The sequence below is a fragment of the Cyprinodon tularosa genome, unplaced genomic scaffold (assembly GCF_016077235.1).
Source record: "Cyprinodon tularosa strain WSP-4 unplaced genomic scaffold, ASM1607723v1 ctg207, whole genome shotgun sequence".
Taxonomy (NCBI): Eukaryota; Metazoa; Chordata; class Actinopteri; order Cyprinodontiformes; family Cyprinodontidae; genus Cyprinodon; species Cyprinodon tularosa.
Genome location: NW_024038767.1, coordinates 2,057,635 through 2,078,113, shown reverse-complemented (window position 1 = coordinate 2,078,113; position 20,479 = coordinate 2,057,635). Strand labels below are relative to the sequence as shown.

Sequence of the window (20,479 nt, the reverse complement as noted above, 5' to 3'; positions counted from 1 at the left end):
TAAGACACTTTGCCAATGGAACAAGACAATTTCCTTTTAAAATAAGAAAAAACTATTTTATCGTCTTATTTCAAGTAAATATTATCTAACTATCTTATTTTAAGAGTGAAAATACTCATTCCATTGGCAAATCATCTTATTTACCTGCTCAAATTAAGGCTAAATATACTTAATTTAAGCCATTTTTTACTTATTTCTGGATTGTTTTTGCAGTGTAGAGAACAACAATCATTCAGTTTGGTTTATAGATAATTTCCTGATTCCCATATTTTCTCAAACCCCTGAACTGATGGTTTGTTATTTTCTTTCTTTTTTCTGTCTTAATGTTGGCAGTGGGCTTTAGGCTGCCCTGCAAGGCTTTAAACCTGGGTTTAACCGGAGACTAAGCCATTCTCAAGCACATATCAAGGAGCTCATTTTGAGCCTGGATCCAGATTTATTGTTGATTCTGTTCATGGTGGAGAATCCTGCTTCACAGCAGCAGGTTGAGCCAAACATCCTCTAAATGTGCAGGGTCATCTTTGAGCACGCCATTTCACTTTTCTTTCACCAGTTCACCGCAGTTCTTCCAGCAGTCCACACTTTCTCTGCTCTCTTTTTCTCATGGTCTTCTCCTTCTTTCCCATCGCCCGGCTTGCCACAGGTTTGCCTGCTGTGTCTAAAAGTAGCAGCAGCAGCAGCCCAGACTGACAGCTCATTGGCTCATTTGGATCACGTGCAGCCTGGAGCCGGACGCTCCCCAGGGCTTTACCGTATTAACAGGAGAAGAGGAGCAAGAGAAATTACACACTGTTGTAGGACAACATGCAGTACTTTATAAATGTTTTAAATCAGGTTGGGTCTAGCTTAGCCAGCAGGTGGATCCGGACCGCGGTCCACTAATCCATGACCTCTGCTTTAGCAACCCAGTCTCATGGGAAAATGTACCCCCACTACGTTGGTCCACACTGCAAAACGTAGTGGAGGTACATTAATGGCCATTTTTTTGTGGTACTGTTACGTTTCTTCTGCCTATACGCTTTCTATTGTTTTACGTCCTAGTCACGTGACTTTCAAGATTCCAGCTGGGAGAAGAAAAAAAAATATATATATATGGCCGACATTCGCTCATTTTTTTGTGGAAAGATTAATGACTTGAGTTTGTTTTTGCATTAAAATGAGTTTTGATTACATTTCTAGTGAGAAATGTATAGTTTGTTGCCAGAATATTTACTCAGGGAATGTACATATTCACTAGCTTGTTCGTTTCTTGCAAAGATTTTTCAAGATAATGTGAAACTGAAACGTTTTGGTATAAACATGGCTGAGATTTCTCTAACTTTTAGTGGGAAAATCAATAATTTCAATCAGTTTCTGCGTTTAAATGGGTTTTGATTACATTTATAGCGAGAAGTGTAGGGTTTATTTACATAATATTTACTTAGTGAACATACATAATCACCCGCTTGCTAGTTTTTGCTACGTTTTTCGGATCTCGTCAGGATTATGTGAAAGGGCAAGGTTTAGGCTGCTACCCATCGCCTAGCATTTAGCTGCCACCCCGATTCAACATTGAATTCTTTGTGATTTAACTCCATCTGACGGATCAAACCCTCGCCACTGCGTGCGTTGCGTCTGAGGTTGATTTTCAGATCAATGCATTACGTCGTGGCAAACGGGAGAAACTAATTAAACTAGTTAAAAAAAGGATCATGGGTTAAGATCGGATGTGTTTTATTTGGAAATCTATCGGATCCTTTGTGCATTTAACTTCCTGTTTGGTGCGATCTCATTGATGGGTTTTGACCAGATTTTGACCAAAGAGGAACTAAAAAAAAAATAAAAAATTTAAATACACAACCAGCATATCTGGAATAAGTGACAGAGAGCGACTGGGACCAGAAGTTTATTAATTTCTCCCCATTGATTTCTATTCAAAATGTTTTCGATCCCACCGGGCTCTAGGGAAGGGGCGGGCATACCGCCACCTACTGTTCATGAGTGTGTAGCAACATTGTTTTACATCTATTAAATTCTATTTTTTAATTTTGTATTCTGAAGATAAATAAATAATGCTTTCCTTAATCTATAAATATCTTTTATATTTCCTTTATTTCCCAATAATCCTTTAAGACTCCATTCTTGGCCTGTCCTTTCAACTCTTTTCAATTTCTTCCTTTCAGGTCCAGATGTTTTGCAGTTCATCAATACATCTGCATTTTCTATCTCTCCACATCCTTCACATTTATCATTATTTTTCCTCCCTATTAAGTATAAATTGTCATTTAAATAAGTATGACCTACTCTTAATCTGATCATTATTATTTCTTCCCTTCAGTTTCTCTCATTAATATTTCTATTTAATACTGACTTTTGTACTTTATATAACCTTCTTCCTTTTTTATCTTCATTCCACCTTTTTTGCCATTTTTCAATTTCTTTCCTCTTAATAAATGATTTTCCTTCCCCTTTCCCTAAAGGAATTGTAATTGTTATTGTTATGTAAATAAACCCTACACTTCTCGCTATAAATGTAATCAAAACCCATTTAAATGCAGAAACTGATTGAAATGATTGATTTTCCCACTAAAAGTTAGAGAAATCTCAGCCATGTTTATACCAAAATGTTACAGTTTCACATTATCTTGAAAAATCTTTGCAAGAAACGAACAAGCTAGTGAATATGTACATTCCCTGAGTAAATATTCTGGCAACAAACTATACATTTCTCACTAGAAATGTAATCAAAACTCATTTTAATGCAAAAACAAACTCAAGTCATTAATCTTTCCACAAAAAAATGAGCGAATGTCGGCCATATATATTTTTTTTTTCTTCTCCCAGCTGGAATCTTGAAAGTCACGTGACTAGGACGTAAAACAATAGAAAGCGTGTAGGCAGAAGAAACGTAACAGTACCACAAAAAAATGGCCATTAATGTACCTCCACTACGTTTTGCAGTGTGGACCAACGTAGGGGGTACATTTTCCCATGAGACTGGGTTGGCTTTAGGGTCTTTTTTCTTGCAGGAAGGTGATTCTGCTCCAAAAGCTCAAGTTTTTTGCCTCCTCTTGCAGAATCAATCTATAATTAGCTCCAACCTAAGGCTGTAACCAACAATTATTTTGCAAATCGATTAATCTGTCGATTATTTTTTCAATTAATCCATTAATATTTGGATTGCAAAACGTTCCTTAAAGAAGATTTTTTTTTACAAATTAAACCAGGAGAAACTAAAACTTCTCCACTTGTGGAGTTCTGGATAGTACATATTGGCAGATGAAAAAGTTTTTCAAACTTAAATGCAAAATGTTTACATTTTTTTTCACAATTTTAGTATCATTGCTGCTCAAGGTCATCTGCTCTGTTAGCATTTAGAGTCTCTAATCTCCAGTTAACGATTAATCGATTACTAAATTAGTTGATGATTATTTCAATAATCCATTAATCCGATTGTTTTCTGCCCTACTCCATTCCCAAAGCATGATTCCTCCACCACTATGTTTCACAACAATGTTTTACTCCAAACATGTTATTTTCAAGTTGGCCAAAAAAGCTACACCTCATTTATTAATCAGGTGAGCTGGGAAGCTAATTAGATGCAGCAGCTTATATTCACTAGTCTGAATTTATACTGGGTTATATAAAGGATATACTATATGGAGCAATAATTAATGTATAACCACTGACTTTTCACAATGATGTAATACTTTGTGACTTAAAGTTACAATTAAATAAATGGACGGTTGTGACATAAAATAACCCAAATTTTAAGCAGGTTGAAGAAAGCCTTCCCAGCCTCTATGAAAGCCTGATTCTTTAGAAAATGAAATATGTGGACTTATTCAGCCCCTCTGCTAATGTTTGCATGGCTGTAAAAATTGTCCTAAAAAGCTGCCTCTTTTGATTAAAAGATAAAAAACTCAAACAAATGGATTCCTAGAAACAAATTCAAACAGAAATAAGATAATGAGAAATAAAAGACAGGAATACCAAGAACTGCAGGTGTGTTTCCTGGAAGATGTCCATTAACACAAAGAAGAGAAGCTATTAAATATAAATATGAGTATTAATGATCTGTGCTCCGCTTCGGTTAGGAGGAATTACAGCTCATTCCTCCTCTTTAGACTATTTTATAGTGAGTCACAATTTAACAGAGATACCTGGAGAAATACCTGAAATCACCACAAAGTTGACGAGTTATGAAAGAAAAGAAGCTGTGCTTTAATACTTAAAGCTTAATGCAAGCAAGATATAAACTTTGGAAGAAAATATCCACATTTTGATGGCAAAGAAATTAGGATTTTACTCACAGGTAGCTCAGAAGGTTCAGGAAGAAACTCTGCATCTTCACCAAAAATGAAATCTGGAGGTAATTCAGGGTATTGAGCATTGAAGATGATATCCCCTGAAACAGAGAAAATATTTACCGTTTTTATCTTCCTTACAGAGGATTTTAATAAGAACAGTTAGAGTATATTTTGCACAGGAATCTGATGAAAGAAGACAAAGTGTTTAAAACATTCAGGTATTATTTACAATGTCTACATATATTTTTAGCAGCAGCATGGACGGCACACTTAACGCTTTATTTCTGCTCGTTTTACAGAGAAATGTGAACCTCTCCATGTTGTGCCCACAGGGTCAGGCAATCTGAAGAGAGGAGGTGGAACTGTGCTGGGGGGAAATTTCAAAAAGAGCCGCACCTCGAAGGTCAATAAAGGTCAAATAAAGCTGAAATCAGTTCTTCAAAAAAACCAATTTTGAGTAAAACATCTCTGCCTCGCTTAAACACGTTGGCTTCACCTGAAGACGATCATTAAATCCCAGGATTAGAAAACAGTAACAACTGAAGTGAAATCAGGAGATTCTGTAAAATCCTGGGTTTACAGGAATTACTCTGAAGTTCCAGACGTGGATCCAGGAGACCACAGAGAAAAAGACCCGCTCCGCTGCACAGCCTGAGCTAAACGTTCCTGAACTCTGGGATGCCTTAGCTGTCTGAAGCAAAGATCAACATGTATTCACTGCTGTGTACAGTAAGCTATCATCGCAGCCCCTGTACAGAAGAGCGGAGGACTTTGCCTATTCATCCAGGCCAACTATTCCCTCTAACGACCCCCCTTTCAGAGACATAGACAGGTATGGGGCATTGCCGGCTAACGACCCCCATTGCAAAGGGGGGGACCCGTTCATCCGTTTCTATTCAATGTTTTCTAAACTAAAACCAGGCTTTGTTGGGCTGCTGGATAAAACCTGGAACTAAACGCTATTTCTGACATTTGGATTGAAAAAACTTCCTGGATGGAAGAGAAACGTCTTCAAACGTGGAAACAAAGTCCAGAGGATTGATTTTAACTTTCTTTCTGTTTTTGGAAGCTAAAAAAAGCTAATGACCCCATGGGACCCCATGCTGGTGACTTCAGCTGTTATTTATAAAGCTTGAATCAACTTTATTTCACTAAGGGTTTAAAAACTAAATATAATGTTAACATGTGTGTGTTTCCTCTTATGCATATTAATTTGATTGCCTGTATGGCCAAAAGAGCTTATGTTTTAATTGACTCCACTCATGTCTGCTTCCTACTGGCTCCATTGTTCCATGTTCCAACCAAGGTAAAGAAGCTAGGTCATCCTAGCATCTTTATTTTTTCCTTCAGCAAAAAAAATCGCTCAAGATTAAGAATCAATTATGTATAAGATTTTTTTATACAGGCAAATCATTCAAATAAATATTAAATATGTATTTAATCTCCTTGGATTTGCATTGTAAACTGGTTTGAACACATTCCAGTTGCTCTGAATTCATTAAAGCTAATTTGATCTAATTAAAAAACACCAGATAAACTTTGATCCTCTCTGACATTGTGTTACTTTGGTAACGGTTGAGAGCCAGTTTGGCGTGTTTTCACAGATCACCAATGACAGTCAGAAAGTTTTTTAATTAAACAACATATTTGTACAAAAGTAAGTACAAAGTTATTGCATAACACAGGTTAGAACCAATCAGGTAACTACGGGTGTGATTTCAAAGTATTTTTCGAAGAGCAAAGCTTTTACAGCAGCCTTGATACCTGGAGTTACCTGAAGAATACGGACTCAGAAAAAAGGCCTTTATTAAGAACTAAATAATAGCAATAATCAAACAGAACCTGTAAAAAAATACCGCCTTCTTCTGTTAATATGCCCCAGTGGCCATTCTAACTCTACTCTGTTCTATTTCCTTCATTTATTTCCCTATTTATTACTCTTTGACCTATAATAGGTCAACTGGAAGTTTTATCCACTATAATCGATCAGGAAAATTATGTTTATTGGCAGCCATAGTTAGTGCTAATGACTGACTGATGATCAAAAAACTGCATATGAAAGAATAACAACAAAACACACAATTCATTCTGTAAACATGTGAATATTTTTAAAATAGATTTAAAATAGAATAGGCACCGTTGCTTTGATTTTAATCTTTACAACAGAGGTTTCCAAAATGTGCCGTTAGCTTCTGAATCCTTTTGATTATTTTCCTTTAATCCCGTTTCTCCAACATTAGGACTTTCATTGGGATAGTGCAGCGTGACAGAGGTTTGGAACAAACATAGAAGGCTGCTGATTGAACCGACGTCCAGGAGACCGGCACTGATATTCTACACATCGTTTAAAAATGCAGAATCACAGCTTGTTATAGCAAAGCTCAGTGAAAGAAAAAAGTGTGATACAAAATGTGAGTGAGCAACATTGATAACTGAAGAATTGAGTAGATTGTGAAGCAATAAGCATCAAAGAGTCCAGATAGATGAATGACAGCATGGCAAACCGCTGGGTCGCCTGTCACTAACAGCTGCCCCCTCCCTTCTTTAAAGCATCTCCTTGTTAAGGAATTTTATGAAGCCATCAATCTACACATTCTAAGAATCTGGATCCCAGAAATTATTCATAGAGATACAAACAAAATCATTTATCATATAAAGAGTTCTGACCAATCTAGTATGTTTCTTTCTATTCACCAGGTCCATTAAAGAGGTAAATGGATCTGATTGTTCCGGCAGGATCTAGTCCACCAATCAGGATGCTGAGGGAGGCGTGTCCCCCATCCTCACCCCGCCCCACAGGGGGGGAGATTTACCATCAGGCAATACTAGGCAGATGCCTAGGGCCCCAGGTTCCTGAGGGCCCCATAAACCTCCTTTTACATGTATGGTTAATACAGCTATTCCTTATTACATTAATTATGTCTTGATAAAAATATTTCTGCTAAAATGCCATCAGAACGCTGATAATATTAAGTGTCTTCAGTGTCCGCCATATTGGATCAGTCCATTAGCTGCACATGTTCAGAAAGGTCCAAACAGACAGCAGCAAACCATTTGAAAACAAACCATGCAAAGAGCAGTGTTGCCAACTTAGCGCTTTAGTCGCTATATTTAGCCACTTTTCAGACCCCTCTAGCACTTTGATTTCTAAAAAGCTCCTGGCGCCAAATCTAGAGACTTTTTTCTGCTACTGGAGACTTTGGAGACAACATCTAAAAGCAGCGAACTCTGCTCTCCAGAGCGAGTAGATTGGTAACCCCGCCTCCTGCTCTCCTCTATCTTGTCTGCTGTCATGATTCATGCAGCTATTATTTCATCCAAATGAAAAATGGAGAACAGATAAGCAGATCATGGCTTGTCTACAGTGAAAAGAAGGACTGGGTTATTTACTTTGGCCTTTTTGGAAACACAGGAAGGAGCAATCAGCTAAGTGAGCTTAGCGCTTGGAAAAAATCTTTCATTCCTTTAGAGACAGCATGAAAAGTCAGCTGAGTACAAAACATAGAGAGGAAAACAAGAAGAAAAGGGACAAGAAGAGAGGGACACAACCTAGAACAGATAATGGATGTCTATTCTATTAACATTTATCTATCTGGAGAATGGATCTGTTTGATGTCTTCTCCATTCAGAGGGGCCCCTGCCTGTCTTTGCCTAGGGCCTTAAATTTCCTAAATCCGTCCCTGCCGTCCCATCTTGTTAACAAAAAAGAACAAGAAGATCTGTAGAAGATGAGATGTTTGAGAGGAGCGGTTCACTGAGATCAAAGGTCATTAAGGATAAAACATTTTCTTGATAAAAAATAAAATGTTCTTCAGCAGTTTGGTGACTTTTTCTAATCATTTCCTTCTGACTTTTTTTTGGGGGGGGGGTTTCCTAAAGTCAAGTGAGCACTAATGTAAGAGAATAAAAGCTTCAGCTGAAAGAGGCAGCTGCTCTGAAAGGAAAACAGCAGATAACCACGAGCACACACTGGTTCACCGTGTTCCAACTTTTATGTTACACAATTCTATTTACGCGCTAAGAGACGCTCCTCTTCTGCTTTTTTCTTCTTCCAGCAAACGCCTGATGAACGTCCACATGTGGAAGCGGGGTTTTTTTTTCCAGCGGGCAGAGTCAAACGAGGAAAGGAGGATGTGTTTCTGTACCAAACTCCTGGCAGCCTGTGAGAAAGCTGCTGGCTGGGCTCCAGAGGGGAAACGGAGGTCTTTAAGGGCAAACTTTACAGGTTATAACTCAGGCCTTTATAAGCTGCTCTGTTTAAACTGACTAACATGAAGATGGCTGCCTGAGAAACAGCCTCTATGTCTGTCAGGGATTCAACACAACTATTCTTCATCTTTAATTGAAAGGAGACGGTTTAAGACCAAAGAAACAAGGAAATATCTTAGATGTGTGCAATAATAGAATTATTAATAAATAGCTTTTTTATCTATAACATATCTAAGCCACTCTAAAGGCGGGGCATTGATTGAGCTTTTTATGATTTGATCACTTTAAGTTAAAGATCAGCAGCTCCACATAATCTTCCAAAAAAATATAAATGATAAAAAATGAAAGAGCTTTAATTTAAAATGCATAAACAGCTATTATTTATAAGAAAATAATTAAAAGTAGTCAAAGGGTGGGATTGATTTTAAAAATCAAAGGATCTGCAACCTTAGGAGGTCAAATAAATACGCGATAGAATCTGATCTGATCTACATGACTAAGAAATATCCAGACTCAGGCCTTCAGAAGGAAAACTAAAGCAGCTTTCTGTCTGTTAAAGGATTCAATGAGGTCTCAAAGAAGCAGAAAGCAGCAGTTCTATCGTGGGGAGAATAGTCAACAAGCTGAGGACAATCAAACTAAAACCAAAAACATGGGTCACTGTGAGAGAGGAGCACAGGAAGCTAAAAGAAGTCACCAAAAAAAACCTGAAATATCACCACTGGACCTCCATCAGGCTCTTCCTATTGGGCTGGGAAAGTAATTCATGTCTCAATATAATAAAAAATGTAAATATATAGTCTAACCTAATCTTATTTTGTCAAACTGAGTTTTAGTCACATGATTTTCATGTGCAGCGCAGCAACAACAGAGGCTCCGCCTCTCTGGTCCCTGGAGCTTCAATAATGCTGGCAGTAATGGAAGTAAGTCTGGAAACATGTCAGGTAGCTGGAAAAGAAGCACATCTGCTCTTAAAAAAGACAAAACCAGTGCGCTATTCAGAGGAAGCGTCCCAATTCAATAGATGAGCAGCATGATAAGCTTAGAGAACATTTCAAAAGGTCAGTAAAGATTAGAAATGGAACGATAAATCAGCCGGACGACGCTTTGGGCTGATATTAGTCTTCTTCCTCGCATCTGCATCATGTGCACTGAAGCAGCGCGGTGAAGCACATGTACCGCTTCCTCCAATCTTTTATTGCAAATCATTTGTTGGATTTATTTGAAGTAGACGTTTCTTTTTGTTTAAACCAAGACTTGTGTAACATTTGCTTTCACTGGGTCCCTTTTCTCCTGCTAATGAGGAAGGCAGAGCAATACGTGATCCAAGATGGCCGCTGCTCAAACTTTTGGCCCCTTATGTCTCCAGAAACAGCATTTAATCACTCAGCGCTCCTCTTTAACTCTGACCACGATATGCTGCCATGCTGGTGGGTTTACGCCACATTTCAGCTCTTAGGTACATTTTTCTCTTCTTTCTTATAGGAAACAGTTTCCTCATAGCTTTGCTATTTTTTCATTTGTCATTTGCAGGTCAAAAATACACAAAAATAGAAATTAGGTGTATAGATGTGAGATGAGGCCTCTAACCTAATTCGTTTGCAGAGGAAGGAGGTAACAAGGATAAATCATTTCCCATCCGTTTTCTACTAGCAGTATCTTTTATTTAAGGTATAATGTTCAGGGGGTTTTATCTGTTCACTACACAGATTCCACAAGTGCAGCCGCAACTTCCTGCCGCAGGTCGCAGTCATTTCAGTTCTTTTTGTGGAAGTTAAACAAAACCTACTTCCTTCCTTTTGGCTACAAATCTTCTTTCTACGTTTGCATCAAAGCAGATCTATAAACAAAACTTCTGTCTCTGAATCGAAGCCATATTCACTGGAAAAAGTCTTTTTTTTATAAAATAGGTTCATTTGTTCTTGGATTAAGAGGTTAAAGAGACATTTTGCCAATATAACACGACAATTTATATTTGAAATAAGAAAACACAACTGGATTGTCTTATATTAAGAGTAAATATTATCTAATTATCTTATTTTAGAGTAAAAATACTCATTCCGTTGGCAAACTATCTCCTTTACCTGCTCAGATTATTAGACCTGATGCCGAGCCCTGCCGCTCAGCGGCTTCTGCTGTCAAGAAACAGAAAGGTGTGGGCATCTGTTCAGCTGTCAGATCGACCAACGGCGCCCTGACTCACATTTCCGACTGGCGGAACGTAATGAATGAACGGAGAAGGTGAGGTAATGGGTTACAGACCCACTGAAAACAGATGAAAGTGAAATATCGATGACATAAACATGCTCTGTTACGAGCTAAACTGAAACCTGGTTCTGTGAAAGTTTCAGTCACAAATCAACATCCTGTTAGTCATCGTTATTCCAGTGAGAGAAGGTTGAAATCGACTTAAATCGATTTATTTTCTCCATGAGGCCGGCTCACAGAGGAAAGTCTCAAAGCGGAGATTTGATGGAGAAGGCAGAGATCCTTCCAGTAAAAATACTGAAGAACAAACAACTGGAAACTGAGTGGGATTGTTACGATCATCGAGCTGCTCGTTTAAAGTCTGTAGATTCCATAAAAGGCTTTCTGCCGTTCTTTAAACCCACTAGCTGTGACATCCCAGCGCGCTAATCAAGACTGGACTGAACGCAAATAACATTTATGGAAGGAAAATTAAGCTCTGCCAGTCGGAAAGCAAATAGAGAGATAAAAGCATAAAGAAAAATACTAATAGATATAGAATAGAAATAACCCTAAAACAGTCATTAAATTCTTTACTTAGGCAGCTAATCCGTGCGTTCAGACAGTAACTGAAGGAAGTCCTGAGGCCAGGTGAAAATCTGCAGACCAGCGTCTGATTTCAGAGGAAAAGGAAGTGACAAAACAAAGAAAAAAGTTGAATCAACGCACACCCTGCTGTGCAATCAGCATGATTAGGCTGCCAGTGATTACCCCCAAACTGATGTGGCTTTGTTGCTGTTTCATTTAAGAATATATTGCTACATGATGAATAACAAAGAAGCCTGATTTGAGGCTGAACGTCCCGTCGCTTTAAACTGGATATGGAAAAATTATGTTTATGCAAAGAAACAAAAATGAAGTTCCCCTAAAAGGTTTTCATGCCTCTTAAGCCGCTGTCACACCTTGACGGTTTAGACCAGCGTACGCCTGACAAACAAAAGATTTGGCAAAAAATGCTGGAATACTTTGGATAAGTTATGAACACGGTGAAGCACGCAGGAACACGCTGGCACAGGTGGGCATACGGTGAGTACGCCGTATGCCAGCGTGTGCTCACACATGGGCCATCAGTTCCGGGTCAGTTATCTGATGGCTGACATACGTTAAGTGGGAGTTACTCATAAGTCATGGTGTCTAGATTATCCAAAACCTGACTACCCTGTGCAGAACTTATGCCTTATTTACCAAGAACTTCTCTCCAACATATCAGCGTATCTGACGTGTTCCAGACGAGCGCTGAACGTGTTTCTAACTTCTAGCTACTGTATAATGGCGTATCGCAGCGTTTTGGTATAAAGGGGTTCACAGGAGGAAACATTAGTTCTCCTCCAGACTTCATCCCCATCATAGGGTGAGCCAGAAGGTGAGAGATAGATCCTCCCTGTGTTTATGACCAACACACTTCCTAGCAGACATGAATCTGCTGAGACTGCAAATCATCTTTCTGTGTTTTTCTGTTTTGGGGGGGGCAGACGGTAAACAGCAGCTAAGTTAATACTGCGATGGAAGACATGTTTTTACGCAGGCCAGGCGCTTCCAGGCGCATCACTGCCCCCTCAGGACACTTATACATCATTTCATGGGCATTAAGGCGATTTATACTCAGAAACCAGGTGGTCTGCGTGTCTCGCAGTTAACACAGATATGACCCCCCCTTCTGCAGACACTCTGCTGCTCCTCTCCAAAATGCTAGGTGACAGCAGACAGGAGGCCTCTGATTGGTCAAATCTACATCCGCTCTGCACTATGCGTATTTCCTGTTTGGTTCCTCACCAGCTTGTTTCGTTTGTCCGACCTCCATTATGGAAAATGACTGGTGAAGATGGAGCAGCTAGCAGAGCGAGGTGCGCGAGAAGCTGGGACCCTTTTTCCACCTGGATCCCCGCTCTTTTTGGCCCTCATGTCCCTCCGTTGTTGGACAAACTTGCCCCCACTTCCTCGCCGCCTCGGCCGTATCTAGACCCACAGCTAGTTCCTGATTGGCCCTCTGGCGTAGTGGCGTGGAATAACGTAGCGCAGACCACGCTTCAATATTGGGCAGAAATAAAAAATATCTGCGACACGCTGCTGGGGGAGGATAAAGGGCTGGTTATACTCCCACAGCAGTGTGTCGCAGTGAGCTCATCGCAGTGGGCACACTGGCGTTCACTGCGTCACACAGACGACCTGGTTTCTGAGTATAAATCAGCCTTAACCAGCTCTCACTGCTGTGGGTTATGCATAAGTTAGGCTGTCGTTGGACAAACGCTCTGGACTCGTTATGGATGTATACGCCCAAAATAAAAAAAATACATAGAAAGTTAATGTATGACAGCGTTTTATGAGATTCTGGGACGTGAGGCATAGGCAAGAAAAATCGTCAAGTTGTGACTTGAAGGGGGCTTGAAACGGTGACACATTGTGCTACATCACTATTATAAACCGGCACACGTTCTAAAATATTGTATGTGAGAAATAAACTTAGATGTGATTGGAATTTTTAAGTGGAATAAACAGGGAGGGATTTAAAAGTAAAACATTTTATATGGTTTTGCAATTTAAATGAGTTTAAAAGACCATCTTGAAAGACTCCCACTAATACGTCCGTCTCCAAACCCCCAGCGCGTCGGACCAATGACACGCCAGCACTGCTTTTAGGGGCGGGACATGTAGGAATGGCGACAGTCAGAAGGACCTGGTTACAAACATGGCTACACTGGAGGACTCGGTTTTAGATAAAATAGAAGCACTTTGCATTTGTAGATGGGAGAGATGACTGTGGCAAAGTTTGATTAATCAGCTTATTCTGCTAGTTGAGAAAACAGCCAAGAAGCTGCAGACCAATCCTATCGTGATCATGGGGTCACCTTTGGTGGCTCTCATGGACAACCAGGTTGCCAAAGCTATAAGCTGGGTAACAATGATGGAGATTGGCTGAAAGCGTATTAAGGAAGGCGGGTACTAGCTGGAACGTCATCCAATCAGCTCAAAGTGTTGCACTAATCATCCATCCTTTTCACAGAATGAACTCAGTTATACGCATATCAATCTGGCTGCTGACAGGTTAAGGTCAATCCAGGATTGGAAGGAAATCATGGAGGAGACGTAGAAAGGCATCGTCTGCACCATGGTTGGCCTCTAGCTGGGGACTAACAGTCAGCGTTCAGAGTGATGGAGTGTTTCTAAATGTTGCTCAGACACTTTTATTTTGATTTTGACATTCTCTAATGAAGTAACATTTGTGGCAAGGATGACTCTCTATGAACAAATTCTCCAACCTGAGCTGTGGATCAGTTCAATTCTATTCAGTGTATTTCTATAGATCCAATTCACATCATGTCATCTCAGGTCACTTTATAGATCCAGATCAACCAGATCATCCAGTCAGATCGATTCAAAGTTTTCTATCTAAGGAAAACCAGCTGATTGCATCGACTCATTGACTCTTCAGCAATCCCTCACACTAAGCATGCTTGTAGTTCAGCTCCTCCAGAGTCACCGTGGGCTTCCTGCTGCACCAATAGGATTCCTCCTTTCCTTCAACGAAGTTCTAACAAACTTCTCAGACCCTCCCAGCACATTATGCAGATTAAACTACAAAACTTTGAGATTTATCTAACATCGTAAATATTTTACACATGTAATTTGACAAAATTGCAATTTTATTAATTTCTTTTTTTTTTATTAATTTCTGTGATGGAAGAAAATCCATTTGGAAAAACATCTGAAGCCAAACAGGATGGAAGTTAGTGGAATGTAACACGATCTGCATTTTGCTGTAACAGCTTTAAAATCATCAACGCTCACAGGATATCTGCTTGGAAAAATAAAAAAAGGTCGTAAACTTGCCAACTTACATTTGAGGGTCTCTCCAGCGTAGGGGATGTGGAGTTTGAAGCGATCGCAGCATGGACCCGGGGTTAGAGATGTGCATCTGGACATCAAAGGTAAAAACAAACAACTCTTCAAATAATTGGCTTTACAAACATTTTATTAATGTTTTAAATATAAACTTAATACTTACAGAACTTGTGTCAAACCCAAGCTAAATAAATTATTGTGAATATTCCTACTCTTTGAAGTCTATTTACAAAAAAAATAATTAAACATGGTTTTTTTAATATGAAGCACAAAAAAAGATAAATAAGAAAAAAATAATAATAATAATAAATCTATAATTTAAAGAAAAGTCCTTTATTCCCACAGACATAATGAAATTAAATCTAAATGTTTCCATTTCTTTAGAAACCTGAGAGCTAAATGTTGGAAGCTGGTCTTCTATCCTAAAGCTGCGACTGACAGCAGCCTCACCCCGTTTTAAGGTCTGTGACACGGAGGCAGTTGGTGGAGTCCAGCCCCACTCGGCCGTTCCTCACCACGCTGCACAGCAGCGGCCGCAGCTCGGGCGAGATGCGGTGCAGAGCCACCTCGGGCGACATGTTGTTCATGGTATCCACAGTCAGGGGTCTGCAGACGGATACAGCAACCATCAATCACCCGCTTCCACAGCAGCGCCTCACTACCAAGCTGCAACTTGTGAATTTTGGAAATAAAACACAACATTTTAACTTTTGTTGGTTATTCTGTTGCTCTTTAACTTTTACAGAAGTAAAACTGTGCAGCAAATTCATGATTTGATATTAGCGCATTGGAAAAGAGTTCTTTCATATTTTATAACCCCACATTTTAATATACAATATCAGGATTTTAAATGACAATCTACTATAAAGCACTTCATCGTATCGGGGAAGTGGAAATGATTAATTTTTATTACTAGAAATGTGTTTAGCAGTTGTGTTTAGTCCACTTTAGTCTGACACCAACTGCTGCCAAAAACCACCAATTAAATAAATAGTCTCCATCTGTTTATAATTCAGCCTCACTGCAAATAAAACTCTTATTTGAGTTTCAGAGGCTTGTTAGAAAACATTACTGAACCTTCAGCATCACAGAGCAAAATGAACTAAAGAAGTTATGCTATGTAGAATGTCCTAAGCTCTCAACATCTCATCAACCACTGTTGACTCAATCAGAAAAAATGGGAAAAATAGAATACATTTAGTTTCCAGGCCTGCAAAGGAAACCAGAGAAGCAGCTAAAAGGCCCTTAGGATTTCTAGAAGAGCAGCAGAGATCCATAGCTCAAGTGGGAGAATCTGTAAGCAGCTGTGAACACATCATCTGGCTTACATGCTGATAGCCACGGTTCAAAGAAAGCAACAAGAAGATGATGCATGGAGACAAACTAACTGCCTTTTCCTGGACATCCACTATAATGGGAGCATCATTCTATCAGGGTTAGCCCTAACCTCAACCGTCTGCAGGAAAACCGTCAGAGACAACAGGAGGATCCACCACTATAGGGACCATGAACCAGCCCTCCAGGAGTTTGTCAGCTAGTTAGACAGCTCTAGACTGAAGCTGAATGTCAGCACTACCAAAACGACGGTGGTGACATTATCCAACAAGTAGAGGGAGGAAGCTGCAGCTGTCACCACCATCATGTGGAGGAGTAAAAATAATTGGGTACAACCTTTGGCTGTTTTGTTAAATTCCTCTAAAATGTAGATGAGCTCCTCAGGAAACGCATGGACATATATAATCTCTTAAAGGTATAGTGGAGGATTCTTGCAAAGTTTTGAAAATACCAACCCTCTCCTCTTTAAAAAAGATGCACATGCACAACCCTGTACCCGCTCCCGAGAGGGAACGCCTATTAAACGCATGAACAGGCCCATTTCTCCTCGTGCACGTTCTGCTTAAAAGTTGCTGTTTGCATCGCTCATACAAGCTCACATTCCAAAAGAAGATTTGCAGCTTTCCGAGCGTACGTAGGCCGTCCTACAAGCATGCTCCTACGAGCATGTAGGACGGCCTACGTAAACATATTACCAGAAGGATTCACAATTAGGACAATTGATGATCCACCCAGAAAAAGAAAATCCTGAACTATAGCTTTAAGAAAACTCAGTTCCTGGGCGTGCAGGTGACGCAGCGGTTAGTGTGCACGACCCATGTATGGAGGCCTTAGTCCTCGGCGCAGCCTCGGATCCGACCTGTGGTCCTTTGCCGCATGTCTCTCCCCCTCTCTTATACCCCCTTTCCTGTCAGCCTACTGTCAGCACCATTGGTGCCAAAAAATTATCTTTGGAGTAAAAAGATGAATACCTGAAATAGCAATTCCCATGACGTAGATAAAGGCTGCACTACGATCTCTGGGATCTAGGAACAATGTTCGAATGTGTGGAAAGTTTGAAAGTCTGTGAAAAGACAGGAAGTACAAATGTGTTTCTTTGGCTGAAGCCCTGAATAAATGTACTCCATTTTAAAGCTATGATTTACAGACTGCCCTGCGACGAACTGGCGACCTGTCCAGGGTGGACCCCGCCTCTAGCCGTAGACAGCTGAAGATAGCACCTCATGACCCCACTTGGGACAGGTGTGATGGAAGATGGATGGATTTACAGACTAGATCTGTGGAATTAATGGGGGTTTAAGTTGAACATAACTGAAACATCTGCAGCATCCTTGCTGACTGTCTGTCAACATCTGTCTCTCAGACTGGTTGCATTATTTTAGATCCATCACACACTCTCTCTAAAGTGTGAATCCTCCCTTTCAGGTTTCATTGCCCTGCATGCAGAACTCAGAGGAGGAAAGCCATATTGGTGCCTAAAGATGTGCTGCTGCTGAACTCTAAAGATTACACAGTAAACTCACTGACCGCTCCGCATTGCTGATTTCCACATCATAACTATTGTGTTTTTACGCTGCGGTCTCCTGTTTTATCTGGTGACAGGTTGCCTCTACATCTTTTTTAGAGTATTTTTTTATTGTCTTCACATTTTTTTTATTATTAGCCGTTTTGTAACGTGTGTTGAACTTTATGTGACAATTCATTGCTGCTCTATGTGCCTTGAAATTGGCCACTTTTTCCTGAAGACAAAACCCAGGGACTGACTTTAAACAGAAGATAGAAGGAAATGTCACCATGAATATAGTATCCAGAATAGCAGAGAGAAGTTAAATAAAACAAAGAAGAATAAACGCCAGAGATGCTCACCTTTCACATAATGAACATTATGTGAAATGTAGGCTGACATTAAATAAACACAGGAAGTCACACATGAATATACTGAAGGAGTCTGTCAAATAGTTTAACAGTGTACTGTATATTTTACTGTTCTGTTTATATTTTTACATAACTTACTAAAATCTCTCTATCCTCTCAACAAAAACAAACCTGTAATCTGACAGATTATCAAACTCGGCTTTAATATTAGAACCAAAACATTTACGGGTGAAGTTTTAGCTTAGTTAGCTAACCGCTTCTCTTAGCTAATATAAAGACAAAATAAATGTTCATTGGACTTTAAACGGCTTTGATCTTTTCTATCTATTTTAATTCAGAACACGATGTGAATAAAAGTACCTGTAAGAAACGGAGCTTTGTGTTTTGAGCGTAAACTCCAATGTTTACCTCATGCTTTTAATCTTTCCGGGATGTTATGTTTGGGTCCTGGCGATGGCCCCCTGTTAGCTGCCCGGTATAATGCCTGTCATGAGAAGGTACCTGTTTTTCAATTTAAGGGAAATATAATCAAATGTTCTATCAGATGAGACGTGTCTTTCAGTTTCTATTAATATTAATGATTCAAATAAAGAGAATATCCTTGTTTTTTTATTTATTCAATGAGCAGAATTAGTCTGGCAGTAGCTACAAACCACAGCTGTCGCGGTCGTTGGTTGTGCTTGGAGCGGAGGTTTTTCGGAGAAAAAACTGCCCAGGGAAGAAGGCGGAAAATCAAATTACAAATTGAAATTGTCAAAGGCGGATTGAGCATAAACTGGTATGTGAATGGTTCGGTTGGTAATGGAGTTAGGAGATGAGGAAGATATGGGTTTTGATGGGTGGACGCCAGTGGGGAGAGGAAGAGGGAGAGGACGTGAAAGAAACAAAAAAGACGAAGGAAAGGGAATGAGTGAAAGTCAAGGAAGTAAACGAGAACTGGAAGAAAGTAGCTCAGAGGAAGAAAGGATAGTTAGGAGGAAAGTTGTACGAGAGGAATTTAAAATAATATTAAAACTAAAAAATGAGGAAGGACAAGATAACATTAGCCCCATTGTGGTGTCAAGAGAAATAAAAAAGAAAATTGGGGATGTTGAAATGGTAAAGATGTTGAGAGATGGGAATCTGTTGGTGGTTTGTAAAAACGAAGAACAAAAGAACAAGGCTCTTAACGTGGAGAGTATTTGTAAAAAGAATGTGTTAGAGAAAAGAATCATTGGAGAAAATAAAAAAACTAGAGGAGTGATTTATGGGATCCCTCTAGATGAAGATCTTGATAAAATCAAGAAAAGTGTAGTTGGTGCCAAAGTGAGTAACTTAAAGAGACTGTCAAAAACAATAAACGGGGAAAGAGTAGGGAGTCTGTCAATACTCATGGAATTCGAAGAGAAAGAATTACCACTAAACATCAAAATAGGTTATCTCAGTTTTCAGGTCAGGCCTTATATCCCTCCACCACTTCGTTGCTTTAAATGTCAAAGATATGGTCACATAGCAGCAGTTTGCAAAGGAAAGCAGAGATGTCCAAAATGTGGAGAAGATCACAAATTAGAAGAGTGTAAAGAAGAAGTACAAGAAAAATGTTGTAACTGTGGAGGGAATCATAGAGTTACATTCGGAGGATGTGAAGTCAGGAAGAAAGCAAAAGAAGTCACTCAGATTAAAATGACCAAAAATATAAGCTATGCAGAGGCAGTTAAAAATGTGAAAGAACAGAAAATAAGAGAGGTTGAAAAAACGAGGCAAATTCCACTGCAAAGTGAGATACAGACAGAGGAAAAGATCGTGATACCTGTAGAAAAACTAATATTATTCATGGCATATGTCATCAACTGTACTGACCAAGCCAAGAATAAAACGGAGAAGATTAAAATTATAGTGAGGGGAGCGGAAAAGTTTTTGGGGTTTAAAGAGGGATCATGGGAGAGCATAAACAAAAAATTGGAGGTAGACGGGAAGCCAGGAACGTCTGGTGGAAATAATTCATGTTAATACTACAATGGAATGCAAGAAGTTTGATTGCTAACGGACAGGAACTTAAAGGATATATTGATAGTCTTGAGGAAAAACCAGAAATTATTTGTATTCAAGAAACATGGCTAAAAGAAACGTTGGATTTTGTGATTAACGGATATGGTAGTGTAAGAAGAGATAGGCAGGAGGGAGGAGGAGGTGGATGTGGTATATTTGTAAAAGAAGGGATACAATATCAGGTTTTAGGGAAAGGGAAAGAACTTGAATATATAATAATTGAAATTTGGGAACAAGGTGGTAAAGTTAAAATAATAAATTTTTATAATCCATGTAAATTATTATCAATTGAAATAATGGAGGAATTAACTGAATATTTGGAAGGAAATGTAATTTGGTGTGGGGATTTTAATGCTAATAGTACATTATGGGGTAAATGTAATGATAGAAATGGGAAAATAATAGAAGAATTAATAGAAAGTAAAAATCTTGTATGTATTAATGATGGGAGGGGAACTAGACTTAATATAAGAACAGGGATGGAATCAGCTATTGATTTAACAATAGTCTCAAATGGGTTAGCTAGTAATTGTGAATGGATCATTGATAAAAATACAACAATAGGTAGTGATCATTATCCCATTACAATAAAAGTAGGATTAAATATAAATAATAAAAATAGAAAGGTCAGTAAAAAATGGGATTTTAATAAAGCA

General features: G+C 39.1%; 1 protein-coding gene across 1 annotated transcript in view; it reads right to left on the bottom strand.

The window, feature by feature from the left end:
- Positions 1–18,257, bottom strand: part of babam2 (BRISC and BRCA1 A complex member 2) — a 130,867-nt gene extending 112,610 nt beyond the window's left edge. Inside the window, exons 1-4 of the mRNA XM_038285173.1 lie at positions 18,156–18,257; positions 15,036–15,257; positions 14,582–14,658; positions 4,293–4,387 (exon numbers count right to left, since the gene is read on the bottom strand). Coding sequence (XP_038141101.1) covers positions 4,293–4,387; positions 14,582–14,658; positions 15,036–15,214 — 351 coding nt within the window. The 5' untranslated portion in view covers positions 15,215–15,257; positions 18,156–18,257. The remainder of the gene's footprint in view (positions 1–4,292; positions 4,388–14,581; positions 14,659–15,035; positions 15,258–18,155) is intronic.
- Between the last annotated feature and the right edge of the window lie 2,222 nt (positions 18,258–20,479).